General features: G+C 43.1%; 1 protein-coding gene across 1 annotated transcript in view; it reads left to right on the forward strand.

Annotated features, from left to right (window-relative positions):
* The window catches only part of klf12b (Kruppel like factor 12b), a 94,681-nt gene that overhangs the window by 66,289 nt on the left and 9,907 nt on the right, over nucleotides 1-18,485 (forward strand). The window contains exon 4 of the mRNA XM_061724655.1: nucleotides 8,078-8,213. Coding sequence (XP_061580639.1) covers nucleotides 8,078-8,213 — 136 coding nt within the window. The remainder of the gene's footprint in view (nucleotides 1-8,077; nucleotides 8,214-18,485) is intronic.

Genomic DNA, 18,485 nt, shown 5'->3' on the forward strand with positions numbered 1-18,485 from the left:
CAAATATTAATGTCCATGGACCACTGGTTCTTGGGGTAACTGTACCAAATATTAATGTCCATGGACCACTGGTTCTTGGTAACTGTACCAAATATTAATGTCCATGGACCACTGGTTCTTGGTAACTGTACGGGTCACTGTCAAGTCCAACTGACGCTAATTTAAGCCCATAATCGACTGTTATCCCGTCTTCTCTACTAGTTGCAGACATTTTTGCCACTCAGTGCGAGTAAGGGGGGTAAGTGGGGAAGTGACGTCAATGCAGACCCTCTATAGGCAAAATCTTAATTAATTACCATCCCTCCTCATGTGCACGACGGCGGTGGGTCCTGGTTCTCGTTTCGGGGCTCAAACGCTGCTCCTCTGAGGGTGAGAGCTGGACTTTGTGTTTATGGAAGGGGCATCTTGCACATCTGGAAAGGAAACTTTATTGTTGAAACGTATGAACAACATGTGCTCCCATCCAAACAACATGCTTTTGGGGGGTTTGCATCCTTTAGCGAGACGATGACTAAACTGCAGCGTGGCCCCCGGGTGCCGAACCAGGCCCCTCTGCCGGCCAGACGTTTCCCCATCTGGAATCATTCGTCACGACATGACATAAGTATCAGACTCTGTTCCCAGAAGAACGTTATTCAGGGTGGCTTTAGAGACCACGCTCCGCCCCGGTGGACGCTTTCCTGGGGGGTCTCGCTGCCGTTAAATCGGAAGCTGCCAAGACTTTTTCTGGGTTTTTAATATTTGATATGTTGTATTTTCTCTTACAGTTTTATGAGGACTGTGTGTGTGTGTGGTATAATGAGTTATTAACACCTTTATAAGGTATGACCTTCTTTTTTTAATCAGAAATTCACTAATTGAGACTGTAGGCCTGTGTCGATTCTAAATCGATTTTCATATTAATTTCTAAAAATCGATTCATATGTCTAAAGATTGATTTTTTTTTTCATCATTACATTACAACTTTTGGTATTTTTTTGTTTATGCCCAAAAAAGGAATTTTTTGTTGGACACGAGAATAACTGGTGCCATGTTTTTGCCTTTAAATATGTTTAAATGTATGAAAACATTAAAGTTTTCACTTATAATTGCATAAATTGTTTGCTTTACATTTCGTTTTTATGTAAAGCACTTTGTGCTGCATATTTCATTACTTTATATACTGTCTTGGGGTTACATTTGCATAAAATGCTAAAAACCAAATTCTCAAAAATTTTAAACCGAAATAGACCGAAAATGGAAAATATTTTAAACGGAATGTGTTAAAAACTAAAAGCGATTTCCTGCGTCTCTGTTTCCTCCCTGGATCTGTTTGATAATTCTGACCCATGATGTTTCTGTTTCAGTTCTATCAGCATTCTGGGAGCTGATTGGTCCTTACAGCATCATTAGCTGCAATACTTGCTGTTGAATCTCAATATAATACTAGTATTAATATGTTGCAGAACTACAGTCATATAATTCATGCAACAGCTCAAAAAACTGTTTTAATAACACTAACCCAAATCAATATCGAATCAAATTGAATAAAATCTTGATAATCGATTCTGAATCTTAAAAATTGGAATCGATTCTTGACATTTGAATCGATCCCCAGCCCTGGTTGGGACAGAAGTAATCCCAGATTGGACCAGTACTTGGACGGTACCGGAGCCTCTTCGGGGCGATGGCGTCAGATGGATCTGTGAGTCAAAAACAAGCGATGATACAAACAGGCTTCAGGCATCCAGGAACTGGCTGCAGTATCTGTTAATGTGACGGACGTGGGCAGAAATCTCACTTCAACATTTGTGGGCAGAAATAAACGTTTGTTAAGAGCAGAAACTGAAGAGTTTGGTGCTTTTGTGCTGCCTCTTGGTGGGATTCCTCCGGGAACTCTGACTGTTGTGGTGGTTTTTGGTTCCTGGTTCATGGAAGTGAATCTGGATGTTTGTTTTGGTTGGTTTTGGTTGGCTGGTCGGGTTCATCCTGATGAGGTCGTTGACGCTGCCTGGTCGTGAGAGGGTTCCTGGTTCAAAGCCCGGCAGGGGCTGTCTGTGTGGAGTTGTAGTACTAACATTTATTGTCAGTAAAGGTGAGAATCCATGTGTGTTTGTGTCTTGGACAACTATCTCTCCAGAAAGAAAAGGAACTATTAAAGTCAGTTCCTTTTCTTCTCTTTCACGCTTCAGACCAGCAATGGGATGACCGGGGTGGGGCCGCAGGCAGGTGGAAGCAGCAACGGGATGACCGGGGGTGGAGGGGTGGGGGGGACCGCAGGCCAGCACGCAGCTCCCGAAGCTCTGGCCTGCAAACATGCACAAAAGAGAAAAAGGGGGGCCAGCACAAGACACTACAGGAGCGATGGACAACATACAGCATCATTAGCTGCCAATACTTGCTGTTGAATCTCAATTTAATACTAGTATTAAAATGTTGCAGAACTACACAGTCATACAATTCATGCAACAGCTGAAAAAACTGTTTTAATAACACTAACCCAAATCAATATCGGAATCAAATCGAATCAAATCTTGATAATCGATTCTGAATCTTAAGAATCGGAATCGATTCTTGACATTTGAATCGATCCCCAGCCCTGGTAACATAGATGTTGTGGGAGTAGTGGGGGCAGAGTGAGGTTAATTTCTATTTTGACTTGTCCCTTCTTTGTCCAGCTTCTCAAGGTTCAGCTTTGCTCTGCAGAGACTCAACTATCGGAGATAGTCCTGGGTTGCAGGACTTGTTTGTGCCGCCGCCTCGTCTCTGGGTGTGGTTTTTTACTGCCAACCTCTGGACGGGAGCCTGCAGGAGGTGTTTCTGTCCAAGTCGGAGCGTTTCCACGGGCCAAAGTGTTGGTTGTAAAAGAGGTCGCTCTCTCTTGTCACTCCCTGCAGAGTCCCAGAGACGCATTTAGACTCGAACCCACACCCATGTATGTGCTGCCGGAGGAACAAGCAACAACAACAAAGATGTGTAATTAGAGCGTGTGCTCAGACAGACACTGGGCCGGCTGGGTGGGGTCGTCCTCGGAGACGCCGTTTAAAGGCCTGCAGGAAGGACAGGGAGCGCAGTCTTGCATAACAGGGCGTGGATGGACATCGGTCCTCGCTTATTAAGACTTTTCTCTGTGCCAGTTTGGACTCGTCTGATTGGTTATTGAGCCAACGAGTTGCTGAAATTAGGCAACTCGTTGAAATTCGTTTTTTCTTGTTATTTTTATTTTTTCGATGAAATGATGGCCTTTTTCCCCCTAAACGTGCCCCAAAAGTCAACAAATTTTGCACGCAAGGCGAAAAATGTGATATTTAATGGTTTGCATTAATGGGCGTGGCCTAATGGCTCAACAGCGCCCCCTAGAAAACTTCAAGCCCCACAATACGGTTTGACGTACATGCACGAAAATCACTACACATCTGTATCATGTCACAACTTAAAGAAAAGTCTCTTGGCGCCATGGCCGAAACCGAACAGGAAGTTGGCCATTTTGAATTAATCGTGTATTATGGCGCAATTCATGCCATTTTTTTCCGAACCGTAACGTGCACCCAGGTGTGTTATACATCAAAATGTGCGTCCCCATCCTGCGACGATGCGCATTACTTTTCTCAGTCAAAAGCGTTACCGTGGCGACGCTAGACGCCAAAAAGCGCGCCCCCCCTTCATCTGATTGGTCCATATTTGATAGTTCCTACTTTTTGCTGTAACTTTTGAATGGTTTGACATAAAGACTCGTGGGTGGTGTCATCGGACTCGGTTTTGACTCCTTGACCATAATTGGTGCAAATTATCCCCGTCCCTTCATCTGATTGGTCGATATTTGATGGTTCCTATTTTCTGGCATAACTTTTGAATGGTTTGACATAGAGAGTCGTGGGTGGTGTCATCGGACTTAGTTTTGAGTCCTTGACTTTTATTGGTGAAAATGACACGCGCGAGGGCCCATTCATCGCTGCTTGCAGCTTTAATTTACTTTGGATCTTACGCGTTATATAAAATACCGGATTACATTTTTCCAATTAAACACCCTCCATTGGTGTGAGCTTGTTGGAGGTATGTTGGAATATACACATGTCATACCATTTCAGTAAGTTTTGTCCACTTGAGTCTCCGACATGGCAACATGCACTCACAAACCCTTCTCCTACACACAGGTTGGCCATCCTCTCTAAGAGAGAGGGGTGGGTAGCCTTTTCTTTCAGCGCTGTCTCCCTGTCTCCAGCCCGGAGGTTGCCATGGAAACAGGGCTTGACTGGAAACAACAGGAAAGCGAGAAAGAAAAAAAATCCGGTGCTCTTGCCCACCTCTCCACTCCTCTCCTCTCCACTCCTCTCCACTCCTCCTTTGTGTCCATCCTTCTCCGTCCCCGACTAATTGCAGGTTTTCCACGGGGGTGAAACTGACCGATCTGCATATCGCCGTCTTACGACAACAGAGTAAAAACCTTTTAAAAAGCAACAGTTTCGAATGAGTTGGAGTGGTATTTCTGTGACCCCCCCCTCTCAGAAGTAATGACACCATGTCTGCTCCAAACTCCAGTCCATTATTACGGGCCATTATGGCCACGGGGCTCAGCTGAGAGGGCAGAGTAGGTGAAGTCCTGATGGCTTCTAAAAGCAGCTCTGCAGCAGAGCGGCTGATGCTCAGCTCCCCCACGTCTCTTCTGCTGTTACAAATGAGAACGTATCTTATAATCTACAATCTATTTCCTTTCTCTTTTAACTTCTAAACCGCTCAGATGGCCACCACTCTCCAGCAGCTCTTTGTTTGCCTCTTTTTTCGACGGTGGCTTCTCGAGTTGTGCAGGATGTTCTCTCCCCGTGTCCATGGAGACGGCGAAGACAGAACGGCTGCAGATATTTGGAAATGCATCCAGTCAGTCGTTCAGGGGACAAACTGTCACAACTTGTCAAATGGATGCAAATTTCCGTTCTAGCTAAGGTGGCGCTCGCTGGGAGATCGCTGAGAGCTCGTGGTCCAGTGGGACGCCGGCATCAAACCATCGCCCCAACTTCCTCAAACCATGTGCACTAGTTACTGTTAATCAGTGTTGTTTTTGGCAGACATTTTAGATTCAGGGCCAGTCCCAATCCCCCCTACCCCTACTTTTCATCCCTACCCCTAAATTTTGCGCGTTCCCGTGAGGGTAGTGGTGTCCCAATTCCTCTTTGCATGTAGGGCTAGTGGACATAACGAGGGCTAGTGGACATAACGAGGGCTAGTGGACATAACGAGGGCTAGTGTGTATGAATCTAACCCTTCACAGCGAGGGATTTCAGATACTGACTCACCGACCGAGGGCCAGAAAAATTTCCCAGAATGCTTTACGTCATCATTTGCAGACTGAATCAAACAAGAAAACATGGCGGACATTTCTCATTTTTTTGTGAATAAAATCAATATTTTGAGTTAGTTTCTGCATAAAAATGCATTTTGATTACATTTCTAGCGAGAAATATATATTTTACTTTCATAATATTCACTCAGTGAATGTACATAATCACTCGCTTGCCCGTTGTTGCAAAGTCTTTTTCAAACCTCGCCAGAATAAAGGCTGATTTATGGTTCCGCGTTAAATCGACGCAGAGCCTACGTAGGTTACGTGGCGACGTGCGCCGTACGCCGTAGACTCTGCGTCGATTTAACGCAGAACCATAAATCGGCTCCCGAGCCGGCGGCTCTTTTCATCCTCGAAAACATCCGAGCAAATTTCTTAACAGGCGTTATTTGGATAAACTGAGCCCAAGTTGGGGATCTTAACGGTTACTTTTACAAGCAAAAAAATCTTGTTCCACTGGCAGATTTTTCTACTTATTTCAAGTGAAAATCTACTTAAAACAGGTGAAAATTGTTGTTTTTTCCAGTGATGAGTCTTGTTTTAAGTGTAATAAGATTTTTTTTACTAAAAGAGACATTTTAACTAGAAATAAGACAAATATTCTTGTTAAGATTGTGAGTTTTTGCAGTGATCCATGTTACTTATCCTGTGAAGGACAGAGTCATATTGATAAGTTCAGAAAAGTGTTTTTTATTGTTGTGTTTTGATGTATTTGATGTAAGCCCAGTGGATATTTAAAGCTTACAGAAGGCTGCATTTAACTGCTGCTATGTCATTCCTGCAGTATTTCTGCAGCTGTTTTGGTCACTGCTATTATTTGTAATATATTATATTATTTGTAATCAGCACAAATTATCTGTCCCCATATGATCAAATCCACCATTCCCCCTGATTGTTTTTACAACTCGAGTACTGTGATATTCCAAGGTGTTTCTTAATTTGCCTTATGAATATTGATTTCTGTGTTAATGTAGTCATATAGTGGTAAATAGTTCCATGATTTCATTGATCTATATTCTCCTGTCTGCTTCAGAATATGAGTGTTTGGATTCTGTGTCCGCTGCACATGCAGGGAAACTCTCCTGCTTGTGCACGTGTCCCAGCTGGACGTATCAGAACACACAAACACGCGTCAGCACAAACACTCGGACTGTTTCCATAGCTGCAGCAACACACCGCGCTCCACCCAGCTCCTTATCTCCCCGGCCGGAGGCCGAGATAGATTATGTTTTCCACGCTCCTCTTGTGCTGCTCGGCTCTGCAGCGACTCGGTGAAGAGCAGAGCTGGTAGAGGAGCCAAAAATTGTACTCAAGTAAAAGTACTGTTACTTCAGAATAATATGACTCAAGTAGAAGTAAAACGTAGTCATCCAAATAATAGTAAAAAAGTAAAAGTAAAAAAGTACTTGGTGAAAAAACTACTCAAGTACTGAGTAACTGTTGAGTAAAGTCTGAATAAATTAAAATTACTAAAAAATAAAAATACCTTAAATTAAAATAATCTTAAAGTGCCAAAAATGCCAAAAATTATATATATTATTTTGTATAACACTGACGATTTATCCCTGTACTTTGGGTTATTTGTGTGTGGAAATTGAAAGGACCACTAAACTAAACTAAACTAAAACGTTATCTAGTTTATTTTTGGTTTTAAATAAAATGCAACAGCAATTTGAAGTGGAACGACAACAATTAAGTGCAACAACAAAGTCCTTTAAAAATTAGAACTATAATTAAAATCACTCAACTTGTAATAAATAATAATAAACAGAACCTCGTCAATATGTTCTCCATATAAGAATAAATTCAAATGTACAAAACAGACATTATTAAATAGAATAAACAAATAAAATCAAACAAATAGAGCCGAGAGGCAGCAGTCGTCTACTCCAGTCTGTTAACATAATGTTGTTTACGTTATAATATTAATTATTCTGTTTTTGTACAATAACATACCTTTTGATAATGTATGAATCATCACTCACACATAAAAAAAAAAAATATTTTTTTTTTTAACTCTTGGGGGCCCCCTAGTGGTCACGGGGCCCTAAGCAGCCGCTTAGTTCGCCTACGCCAGGGGTCTGCAACCCGCGGCTCTAGAGCCACATGCGGCTCTTTAGCGCCGCCCTAGTGGCTCCTGGAGCTTTTTCAAAAATGTTTGACCTTTTTTTTTATTTTTCCTTCTTTTCTTTTTTCTTTTTTTCTTTTTTCTCTTCTTTTCTTTTTTCCTTTTCTTTTTTCTTCTATTTTTCCTTTTTTTCTTCCTTTTCCCTTTTTTAATCTCGACATTTCGACTTTTTTCTCGAAATTTTGACTTTTTTCACGAACTTTTTACTATTTCCTCGACATTTCGACTTTTTTCTCGACATTTCGACTTTTTTCTCAAGATTGTACTTCAACATTAATCTTGACATTTCGACTTTTTTCCAAAAACATCTTCCCCCAGTTATAACTAATATAGAAACATGCAGCATGTGTTGCCTTCATTCTAAGGCTGATACAAGACTTTTCATTTTTTGCGGCTCCAGACATATTTGTTTTTTGCGATTTTGGTCCAATATCGCTCTTTCAACATTTTGGGTTGCCGACCCCTGTCTTATGCCTTGGGGCCGGTTCTGAATACAACCAAACTGTTTGTGGGATAACGGGATGAAATGGCAGAGGTGACTCCGTCTCCAGCAAACACACGATGCGATACGCCTTATAAGTTTACAGCCTGAGTGTCGTGTGTCTGACGTCGTCTGCTTCTCGTCTCCGCAGCACACACAGACCCCAACGGCCTCTCGCCAAGGCAGATCAAGAGTGACAGCGACGACGACGACCTGCCAAACGTGACCCTGGACAGCGTTAACGAGACGGGCTCCACGGCGCTGTCTATAGCACGGGCTGTACAAGAGTGAGTATTTCCATCTCATGTGAAGCAAACATGCACACTGACCTCTTGTCCTCCGGTGACTCTGAAGCTTTAAAAAAAGCTCTGTGTCAGTTTTGAGTTGCAGAACATAATGTCTTATTCTACTTGTTGTTACTCAATCACACTGTAAACAGTTATATTTGAATGTTAGCGTGTTGAGGTGCTGAAGGAAGGTGGGGCCTGACACCAAATTTCACAGAATAAAGCGCTTTTTATTTGAGTAAATAAGTCACTTTCAGAGGAGATAAAAGAGGAATAACAGCACGAACGTACGAGCACGACGGGCCTGGAGCGAACCTGCCCGGTCCGGCTTTAGACCGGCCTTCATCAACCCTTCGTCCAGCCTTCGCCAAGACTTCGTCCGGTCTTCAGTTGGATTTGTAGCCTTTGTCCAGCCAAGCCTTCCTCAAGTCATTCGTCCAGCCTTTGTAGCTTTTGCCAAGCCTTCGCCAAACCTTCGTCAAGCATTCGTCCAGCCTTCGTCCAGCCTTCGCCCAGCTTTGGTCCAGCCTTCGTCCAGCCTTTATCCAGCCTTCCTCAAGCCTTCACCAAGCCCTCGCCAAGACCTCGCTAAACCTTCGTCCAGCCTTCGTCCAGCCTTAGTGTAGCCTTCATCAAGCCTTCGTCCAGCCTTCGTCCAGCCTTCGTCCAGTCTTCGTCCAGCCTTCGCCAAGCTTTGGTCCAGCCTTGGTCAAACCTTTATCAAACCTTCTTCGAAACCTTCATTAAACCTTCGTCCGGCCTTCGGCAAGCGTTCGCCTAGCCTTCGTCCAGCCTTCATCAAGCCTTCACCAAGCCCTCGCCAAACCTTTGTCCAGCCTTCGTCAAGCATTCATCCAGCCTTGGTCCAGCCTTCATCAAGCCTTCGTCAAACTTTCGCCAAGCCTTCGTCCAGCCTTCATCCAGCTTTCATCAAGCCTTCGCCAAACCTTCATCAAGCCTTCGCCAAACCTTCATCCAGCCTTCGTCCAGCTTTGGTCCAACCTTCATCCAGCCTTAAACAAGCCTTCGTCCATCCTTCATCAAACCTTCGCCAAACCTTCATACAGCCTTCGTCAAACTTTCGCCAAGCCTTCGTCCAGCTTTGGTCCAACCTTCTTCATCCAGCCTTCATCCAGCCTTCACCAAGCCTTCAACAAGCCTTCGTCCATCCTTCATCAAACCTTCGCCACGCCTTTATCCAGCGTTCCTCAAGTCATTCATCCAGCCTTTGTAGCCTTTGCCAAGCCTTCGTCCACCCTTCGTCAAGCCTTGGTCAAACCTTCATCAAACCTTCTTCGAAACCTTCATTAAACCTTCGTCCAGCTTTTGTCAAGCCTTGGCCATCTGAAAAGAGTGCCACTGCTCACAGTTACAGAACAGTTTTCAATGCAAGTGTCATAAACTCAAAGGCTGTTTGTTGGTCCACAGGGCTACTCCAGCTTTCTGGGGATTTTATGGATTGGCAGCAGCCAACAAGTCTGGTTGTATTCCTGACCGACTTAGACGATCTGGAAGTATGTGGATCTGGCCGTCGTGAGAAAAGCTCATTAGTTCCCACATGGTTCGGAAATGTGCTTCTGTGTCCCCCTTTTTATGTTTACAACAGTAAATGCAGCATTAAGAAAATAAAAGGACAAAAGTCTGCCGACGGTTGTTTGTTTGGGGATGCAAAATCTGAAACGGTTTAGATGATAACTACCCTGCAAATATCTGACAACAACCTTCAGGAAGAGAGGATGCACATGAGCATGTTACTAGTCTTTCATTTCATTTAGGGAATTGTAGTAAACAGTATTTTTGTATCTTCCACTGGCCTACATCATCCACGGCTGGGTTGTGAGGGTGTTGCATCATGATTCACTTTTCTTGAGTTCTTCTGAATTCTTCATGTCACATCCCCTGACCTTGTGACGTTTCCCTTCAAAGGCGAGGAAAATGCATGTGCCCCGAGTTTCAATGGACCGCAGATAGCAACGCTTTGCTGTCGCCGTGTTATTTCTCAAATAAGTGAGGTTCAAAGTCTTGTAAAAGATGAACGGATATCTAAGAATGGTCTGAGGTTTTTCCTGTTTACCTAGAACATCCTCAAGCCTGCTGCTGCTCATTTCTGTGCATTGCTGTGCGCTTTCCAAGCTTCTCGTCCACATTTGGATGCGTTTGCGTGGGTGTGCATCTATATGGCTGCGTGCATACGGCTCAGACGCACCTTCTGCCCTGCGAGGCCCGCAGACATCCGTCCATCTGTGGTGAAATGAAAAGACTTCCTCTCCTGTGGATGACAGTTCATAGTATTTCTGATCAGAGCAGGAAATCAGCTGTTCGGCTCAGCGCCGCCCCCCCGACGTTGCCATAGAAACCCAGTCAAGCCCTCTGAAACAGTGGCGGCTGGTCAGTAGGGGGCGCTACGGCGCCGCCCCCATCTAATCAAGACATGAAAAATGAGGCAAGGCAAGTTTATCTGTGTAGCACAATTCAACACAAGGTAATTCAAAGTGCTTTACATCAACATTAAAAGCCGCAAGACACAATTAAACAGTAAATAACAAATAAATGAAATAAAAAGATAAGAAAGGAGGTAAAATAATAAAAAGCACCAGTTGTTAAAAAGTAAGGGCAGTAGATCCAGCAGGTTCATCTCATTCTTACAATGGCAAGAATTACGTTTCTATACGGTCAAAACGTACAAAGACCGGGTCAAATACAGTATTACAAAAGTAATCTGTAACAATTCGTACAATTGATTAAACCAATTTGACAATTCTACGCCACAATGCCTGTTTCCAGGTCTTATTTCACACAACTGGCAAGAATTACGTTTCTATACGGTCAAAATGTACAAAGACCGGGTCAATGGCAAGAATTAAGTAAGGAACAGAATAATGATAAAAGAAATGCTTATATACGGAAGGTAAATTGAGTTCTTTAGAGGTCCTTATTTTTATATTTGTCAAGAATTGTTTTCTTGTACGTGTTTTTAAACTGTATAAAGTTAGTGCTTTGTTTGATTTCATCATCAAGACCATTCCACAAAGTTACCCCACAGTTTAGTTTAGTTTAGTTTATTGGTCCTTTCAATTTCTACAACACAAATAACGCAAAGTACAGGTGTAAATCGTCAGTGTAATACAAAAAAAATATATAATTTTTGGTATATATATATATATATATATATATATATATATATATATATATATATATATATATATATATATATATATATATATATATATAAATACATACAATTTTATACAATTTTGACTAAAAACCAAGGACCAAAAGGTTCAGACTGAAGCTTAAGCTTATGACAACCCTTTTCACAAGAAAAATGTTAGCTTTTATAAACTAGTGCAATGTCATTAATAAATATCATTCCATACAGTATTTATTTAAGCAATAATACAATAATAAAATATTACATATACATACCTACACATATACATACATACTTACACACACACATACTGTTTATACATATATATATATATATATATATATATATACATACACATGTCCATAGGTACATGCCTATGTGTATTATACCTTAGTATCATATGTATTAATCATTTAGTATTTATAGTTGCTTTTGAATCGCTTTTAAGAGCAGTACGAACACAAGGTTCTTTAAAATTTAGTTTTCCTCTTAGATGATATTTTCCTTCTTTATCTTGAAACATGTTTTGAATGTTTTCAGGCAGTGCATTATTTCTTGCCTTGAACATTATTATTATTGCTGTTCTAATGTTCACTAAGTCCCTAAAACCCCCCGATGCTGCAGGTTTCAGGGTCTCAGGGTTTCAGGGTTTCAGGGTTCCAGGGTCTCAGGGTTTCAGAGTTTCAGGGTTTCAGGGTTTCAGGGTCTCAGGGTTTCAGGGTTTCAGGGTTTCAGAGTTTCAGGGTTCCAGGGTCTCAGAGTTTCAGGGTTTCAGGGTTTCAGGGTTTCAGGGTTTCAGGGTCTCAGGGTTTCAGGGTTCCAGGGTTCCAGGGTCTCAGGGTTTCAGGGTTCCAGGGTTCCAGGTGTTTCAGGGTTTCAGGGTTTCAGGGTCGGGGCTGTGCAGCAGAGAGGAAACGCTGCCGTGTGTAAACACGCTCTCGTCAGGCTAAACGGAGTCCGGAGTGGCAGTGAACACAGCGTTAGCTGCTCTGCATATTCACAGGGACAAATCGAGGTTGCGTGTTCCACTCCGGAGCAGGACTCGGGTTTCAGAGCAGGTTATTGAGAGGACACTGAGAGTTCCACACGTGGGCACCGGCTGGCAGGACCCAACCTTTCACCGGGAGATAAATCAGCCGCCGGGCTCAGCGACGCCCCGCCAGGCCCCGCCAGGCCCCGCCAGACCCCGCCAGGCCCGGCACACACTGCAAACAGATATATACGGGTCAATGACGTGACGCCTATATTCTCTGAAAAACAGACTTAAATGGATAAAACAATACCATACAGGACTGTCTCAGAAAATTTGAATATTGTGATAAAGTTCTTTATTTTCTGTAATGCAATTAAAAAAACAAAAATGTCATCCATTCTGGATTCATTCCAAATCAACTGAAATATTGCAAGCCTTTTATTATTTTAATATTGCTGATTATGGTTTACAGTTACACTTTTCATCCAGCAGCGATGCATGTAAAATAAATTTTGCACGTTCCCGTGAGGGTAGTGGTGTCCCAATTCCTCTTTGCATGTAGGGCTAGTGGACATAACGAGGGCTAGTGGACATAACGAGGGCTAGTGGACATAACGAGGGCTAGTGGACATAACGAGGGCTAGTGGACATAAAGGGGGCTAGTGGACATAACGAGGGCTAGTGGACATAACGAGGGCTAGTGGACATAACGAGGGCTAGTGGACGTAACGAGGGCTAGTGGACATAACGAGGGCTAGTGGACATAACGAGGTCTAGTGGACATAACGAGGGCTAGTGGACATAACGAGGGTTAGTGGACATAACGAGGGCTAGTGGACATAAAGGGGGCTAGTGGACATAACGAGGGCTAGTGGACGTAACGAGGGCTAGTGGACATAACGAGGGCTAGTGGACGTAACGAGGGCTAGTGGACATAACGAGGGCTAGTGGACATAACGAGGGCTAGTGGACATAACGAGGGCTAGTGGACATAACGAGGGCTAGTGGACGTAACGAGGGCTAGTGGACATAACGAGGGCTAGTGGACGTAACGAGGGCTAGTGGACGTAACGAGGGCTAGTGGACATAACGAGGGCTAGTGGACGTAACGAGGGCTAGTGGACATAACGAGGGCTAGCGGACGTAACGAGGGCTAGTGGACATAACGAGGGCTAGTGGACATAACGAGGGCTAGTGGACATAACGAGGGCTAGTGTGTATGAATCTAGCCCTTCACAGCGAGGGATTTCAGATACTGACTTCACGACCGAGGGCTAGAGAAAATTTCCCAGAATGCTTTACGTCATCATTTGCAGACTCAATCAAACAAAAAAATATGGCGGACATTTCTAATTTTTAGTGAATAAAATCAATATTTTGAGTTAGTTTCTGCATAAAAATGCGTTTTGATTACATTTCTAGCGAGAAATGTATATTTTACTTTCATAATATTCACTCAGTGAATGAACATAATCACTCGCTTGGTCGTTGTTGCAAAGTCTTTTCAAACCTCGCCAGAATAAAGGTTGATTTATGGTTCCGCGTTACACCAACGCAGACCCTACGGCGTAGGTTACCCAGCGACGCGCGCCGTACGGCGTAGGTTCTGCGTCGATTTAACGCGGAACCATAACTTGGGTTTTACCTCAATCATTGTGGTAATGTTTAATTGTCTAAATTTGCATTTTCTGAAAAAATATGCATTGCAATTCAAATATTTTCATTAGTATGCAATATTTCATTGTTGAGACAAGGCAATATATTAAAAAGTTAGAGAGAACATGGTGTTAAAATGTATTTTAAATGTACTTACAAATATTTAGAACATGATTCTTAAAGAGCATGTTTTGTAATTACTGGAATGATTGTGAAAACTTTGCTTGTCAAATCATTTTGTATTAAAATCAGTGTTTTGTTTTTGTGATGGTAATGACATTTTGCTGTGACAACTTTGAAAAAAGCATCATAATATCAAATGATCATGCAGTACAATCAAAGCTATGCTAAGATCTTTGTTCCAGACCAATTGATAAACATTTTGAAATAGAAAAAACAGAGATTAAAGAACTTTTTTTTTTCAAAATTCCAAAAGTCAAAAGTGCCCCGAATTGAAGAATCACCCAACTACGCAGTCGCTTACGTACCCGAACGTTAACCACGCAGTGACGTAGCAAGTGGTTCCCAATCCCTAGGGAACATTACAAGGACCTACTCATTTTTAGGGCTAGTGGTAGAAAGTAGGGGGGGATTGGGATTGGCCCTTACCCTCTGCTGTGTGTGTTGGGGGCCGGGTTCGTGCACGTGCTCCTGCACGGTGGACAGAACAGCTGGTTCCAGAGGGGGCGGGGGGTTAGTAATGGAGGGGGGCGTCGGCCATCGTCATCAGGAACACAGACCTGCATGTTTGTCCGGGAGAAACAAAGACCTGTGGACTTCTTGAGTTACACGCCGGTCACAAAGAGCAGGAATGTGTGTTGGGTGTTGACGCTCCACGTGCACGGAGGACACGTGCACGGAGGACACGTGCACGGCGGCGGAGGCTGTAGTACTAGAGTAGTAGTACTAGAACCAGAACCAGACCAGAGCAGGAGCAGCAGCTTCATGTTCACAAACACTGGAGCATCAGAGGAGGTGGGGGGTGTTGGGGCTGCAGCTCCATCCAGGTATCCGTGTGTGTGTGTGTGTGTGTGTGTGTGTGTGTGTGTGTGTGTATCAGCCTCCTCCATATTCATGCGTCTCCCTGGGGACGAGTGGATGGCTATTGTGGGAGAGAGTGGCTGAAAGAGAGGGAGAGATGGAGAGAAACAGAGAGACAGAGAGACAGAGAGAGAGGGAGAGACAGGAATGCCCTGTGGGAAGTAGTCCAGCGTGCACACACACACACACACACACACACACACACACACTAGGGCTGCAACTAACCACTATTTTAATAGTCAACTAGTCACCGACTATTGAAACGATTAGTCGACTAATCGGATTATTAGTATTTTTTTCTTAAATTTAGTATGAGGTTGCTTTAATTATGTGGCAAATGATAATAAACGCAAGAAAAATGGATACTTCAATGAAAAATAGATATTTTATTAAACTTCTTCAGACTGCATGCATTTAATTTAAAATACTTTTGTCAGGCACAGTCAGGCATAACGTTAAAGCTCTCTTTTAAAGCCAAAATACGCTTAATGTCTTACCAAGGCGAGTCAGTTTAGTTCAACTGTCCGACGTGCTTTCTCTTCAAATGCTTGTGCATTACTGACGTGCTCCCGTGATAAGCAAACCTTTCAAGTCATCTTTTTATTCGCCGTATCAACACTAAAATGCTCCCAAACCTTTGAAGTTTTATGATGCGCAGCTGCTGCACAGGACGCCGTCATTTTTGTTCTGCCCGCTGCTGCTCGCCGTTGTGACCCGCCGTGATGCGAAGTGATGCGTTGATTGTTAAGGCTGAATTATGGTTCTGCGTCAAATCAACACCGTGCCTACGCCGTCGCCGTTGCGAACCTTCAGACTTCTCCGTCACTCCATTTCTCCATGGTGCAGTTCCCCCCGTGACCGCTAATTAGCGATCTTTTCCTGAATGTTTTATCCGACTTTTCCGGTCACAGTGAATCAAAGAGATAAGGACAACTATTGTGCAAAAAACAAAAACAAAAAAATCACACACACACGAAGAAAAGAGCGCTGAAAGTTCACGACTGCTTCAAACCGAAACCGGAAATGTGTTGCTTCCAAGCGAACCAATCACAGCCCTCTCCGTCTGCATGTGGTCTGCGTCTCCTCGATGCGTAGTTACAATTTTCCGGAGGTGACATCAGTGACGGCGTGTGGTCTGCGTCGACGCGTACCCTACGCCGTAGGCACGGCGTCGTTTTGACGCAGAACCATAACTCGGGCTTAAGTTCTGCACCGCGGCCTTGATGCCGGCGTTGTGACCCGCCCGCCGTGATGCGAAGTCATGCGTTGATTGTAAGAGTTACCAGAATCTGAAGTAGAATGTGAAGTAGGTCGGAAAATACTCCACATTTAATGTTTATCCACAATTATTATTAATTATAATAGTAACTAGAAGATTTCATGAAATTTTGATATGGGCATGCCCTACCGCCCATTCGTCCCCTCTTGCTGCTTTGGTTTGGGGCTGTAGTGGTTGTGTTCGGGGGGGTTCTATGTCAGTTTGAGGTGTTTGAGGTTTTATTGCATTAATTCCTGTGCTCCCTATAGTTATTAATGGTAATGGTAACAGTAACACTTTTGACTGAGAAAAGTAATGCCCATCGAGGCACAATGGGGACGCATCTAACGATGTATGCCATGCATGGTTGCACGTTCCGGTTCAGGCTACGTTAACGGATAGGTTTTTTTTCACCGTGGTAAAAAACCCCATCCGAATGAATGGGGCCATTTGGCATGGATTTTGACATAAAATGTCCTTAAATCCCAGCTTCATGAAATTTGAATATGTTAAAGTCCACAGCGTGCCGAGTCAGGGAACATTTATACGATGTCTCTACGATAACCTGTTGCCTAGCAACAAGCATCCAACGTCAAATGGAAATTAAAAAAAAAAAGAAAGTTAAATATCGCAAAAACTGTAATAATTGGCATAATAAGGTTGTATGGGCCTTTAGTGCCAATCAGGCCGAGTGTTTGAAAGTTTGAACGATGTCTCTACGATAAAGTTCGGCCGAGCAATAAGCGTCCGAATTTTCGCCTTTTTTTTGCTTTTTGGCATCTAGTGTTGCCACGGTAACACTTTTGACTGAGAATGCCACTACTTGGCATGCCAATAATAATGATTTATACGATGCAGCCAGGATGAGTTTCTGATGAAAAGGCAACACCTACGCTGAAGTTTTACTTGTTTTTAAAGTAAATATAAAGGTGATAGTTCACATTTTCTCACTCGTGGCTCCAAAAATAAAAAATATGAAAAAACTCCACACGTAATGTTTATTCACTATGATTAATGATAATAATAATAATAATAATAATAATAATAATAATAATAATAATAATAATAATAATAATAATAATAATAATAATAACAATAATAATAATAATAATAATGATTTATACGATGCAGCCAGGATGAGTTTCTGATGGAAATGTGTTTTAAACGTAACTTTGATGAGTTTGAGTTGTTGAAAATACTCCACATTTAATGTTTATCCACGATTATTCTTGATTATAATAGTAATAATGATTTATATGATGCATCCAGGATGAGTTTCTGATGGAAAAGTGTTTTAAAAAGGTGTTTTAAACATAGCTTTTCCTCCTCCTTTCACCTGATGTCCAGACAGACATCCCGTTAGCGTCGTTGAAAACTCCCTCAGTCCTGAAAACATCTCCGTCAGACCAGACGAGAGTTCCTCAGAGGAAGTCTGGAAACACGGTTAACGACACGGTTAACCTTCGTTTGTGAAGCTGCTTGTTCTCCGTGTTTGAAGCCGTTGTTTTCAAACCTCCTGCATGACATCAGGAGCATGAAGTCACTTCTGGGTGAAGTCAGAACGTAAGAATCCACCTCGTCGGTGGCGAGGTCTGCTCTCTCTGCGAGTGTTTCCACTGAGAGTCCTGGCTCTTCCCTCCGCTTTCCTGGGCACACACACACACACACACACACGCACACACACACACGCGCACGCACGCACGCACACACACACACACACACACACACACACACACATCCTTGTTAACCTACGTCGCATGGCCCAAAGGTTTTTTACCAAGTTATGGGGTCCAACCTTTTTAGTCAGTCTACAGCTATGAAAAAATCAGACAAGACTAAAAAAAATCTGATAATTAAGAGGAATTTAGATGAGGAGAAATAAAAAGATACAATTTTATGGTAAGTTTTTCGTGTCTAACACACACACACACACACACACACACACACAGACCTGGAGTTCCTAGCACTGGCCTGGTTCCCCGAGTGTTTGACATCGCGGTTGCAGAGCTGTTTGTGAGCGTAACGAGAACAACAGCGGTGTGTGTGTGTGTGTGTGTGTGTGTGTGTGTGTGTGTGTGTGTGTGTGTGTGTGTGCGTGTGTGTGTGTGTGTGTGTGTGTGTGTGTGTGTGTGTGTGTGTGTGTGTGTGTGTGTGTGTGTGTGTGTGTGTGTGTGTGTGTGTGTTGGGGGGGGG

Source organism: Cololabis saira, chromosome 6, assembly GCF_033807715.1.
Source record: "Cololabis saira isolate AMF1-May2022 chromosome 6, fColSai1.1, whole genome shotgun sequence".
Taxonomy (NCBI): domain Eukaryota; kingdom Metazoa; phylum Chordata; class Actinopteri; order Beloniformes; family Belonidae; genus Cololabis; species Cololabis saira.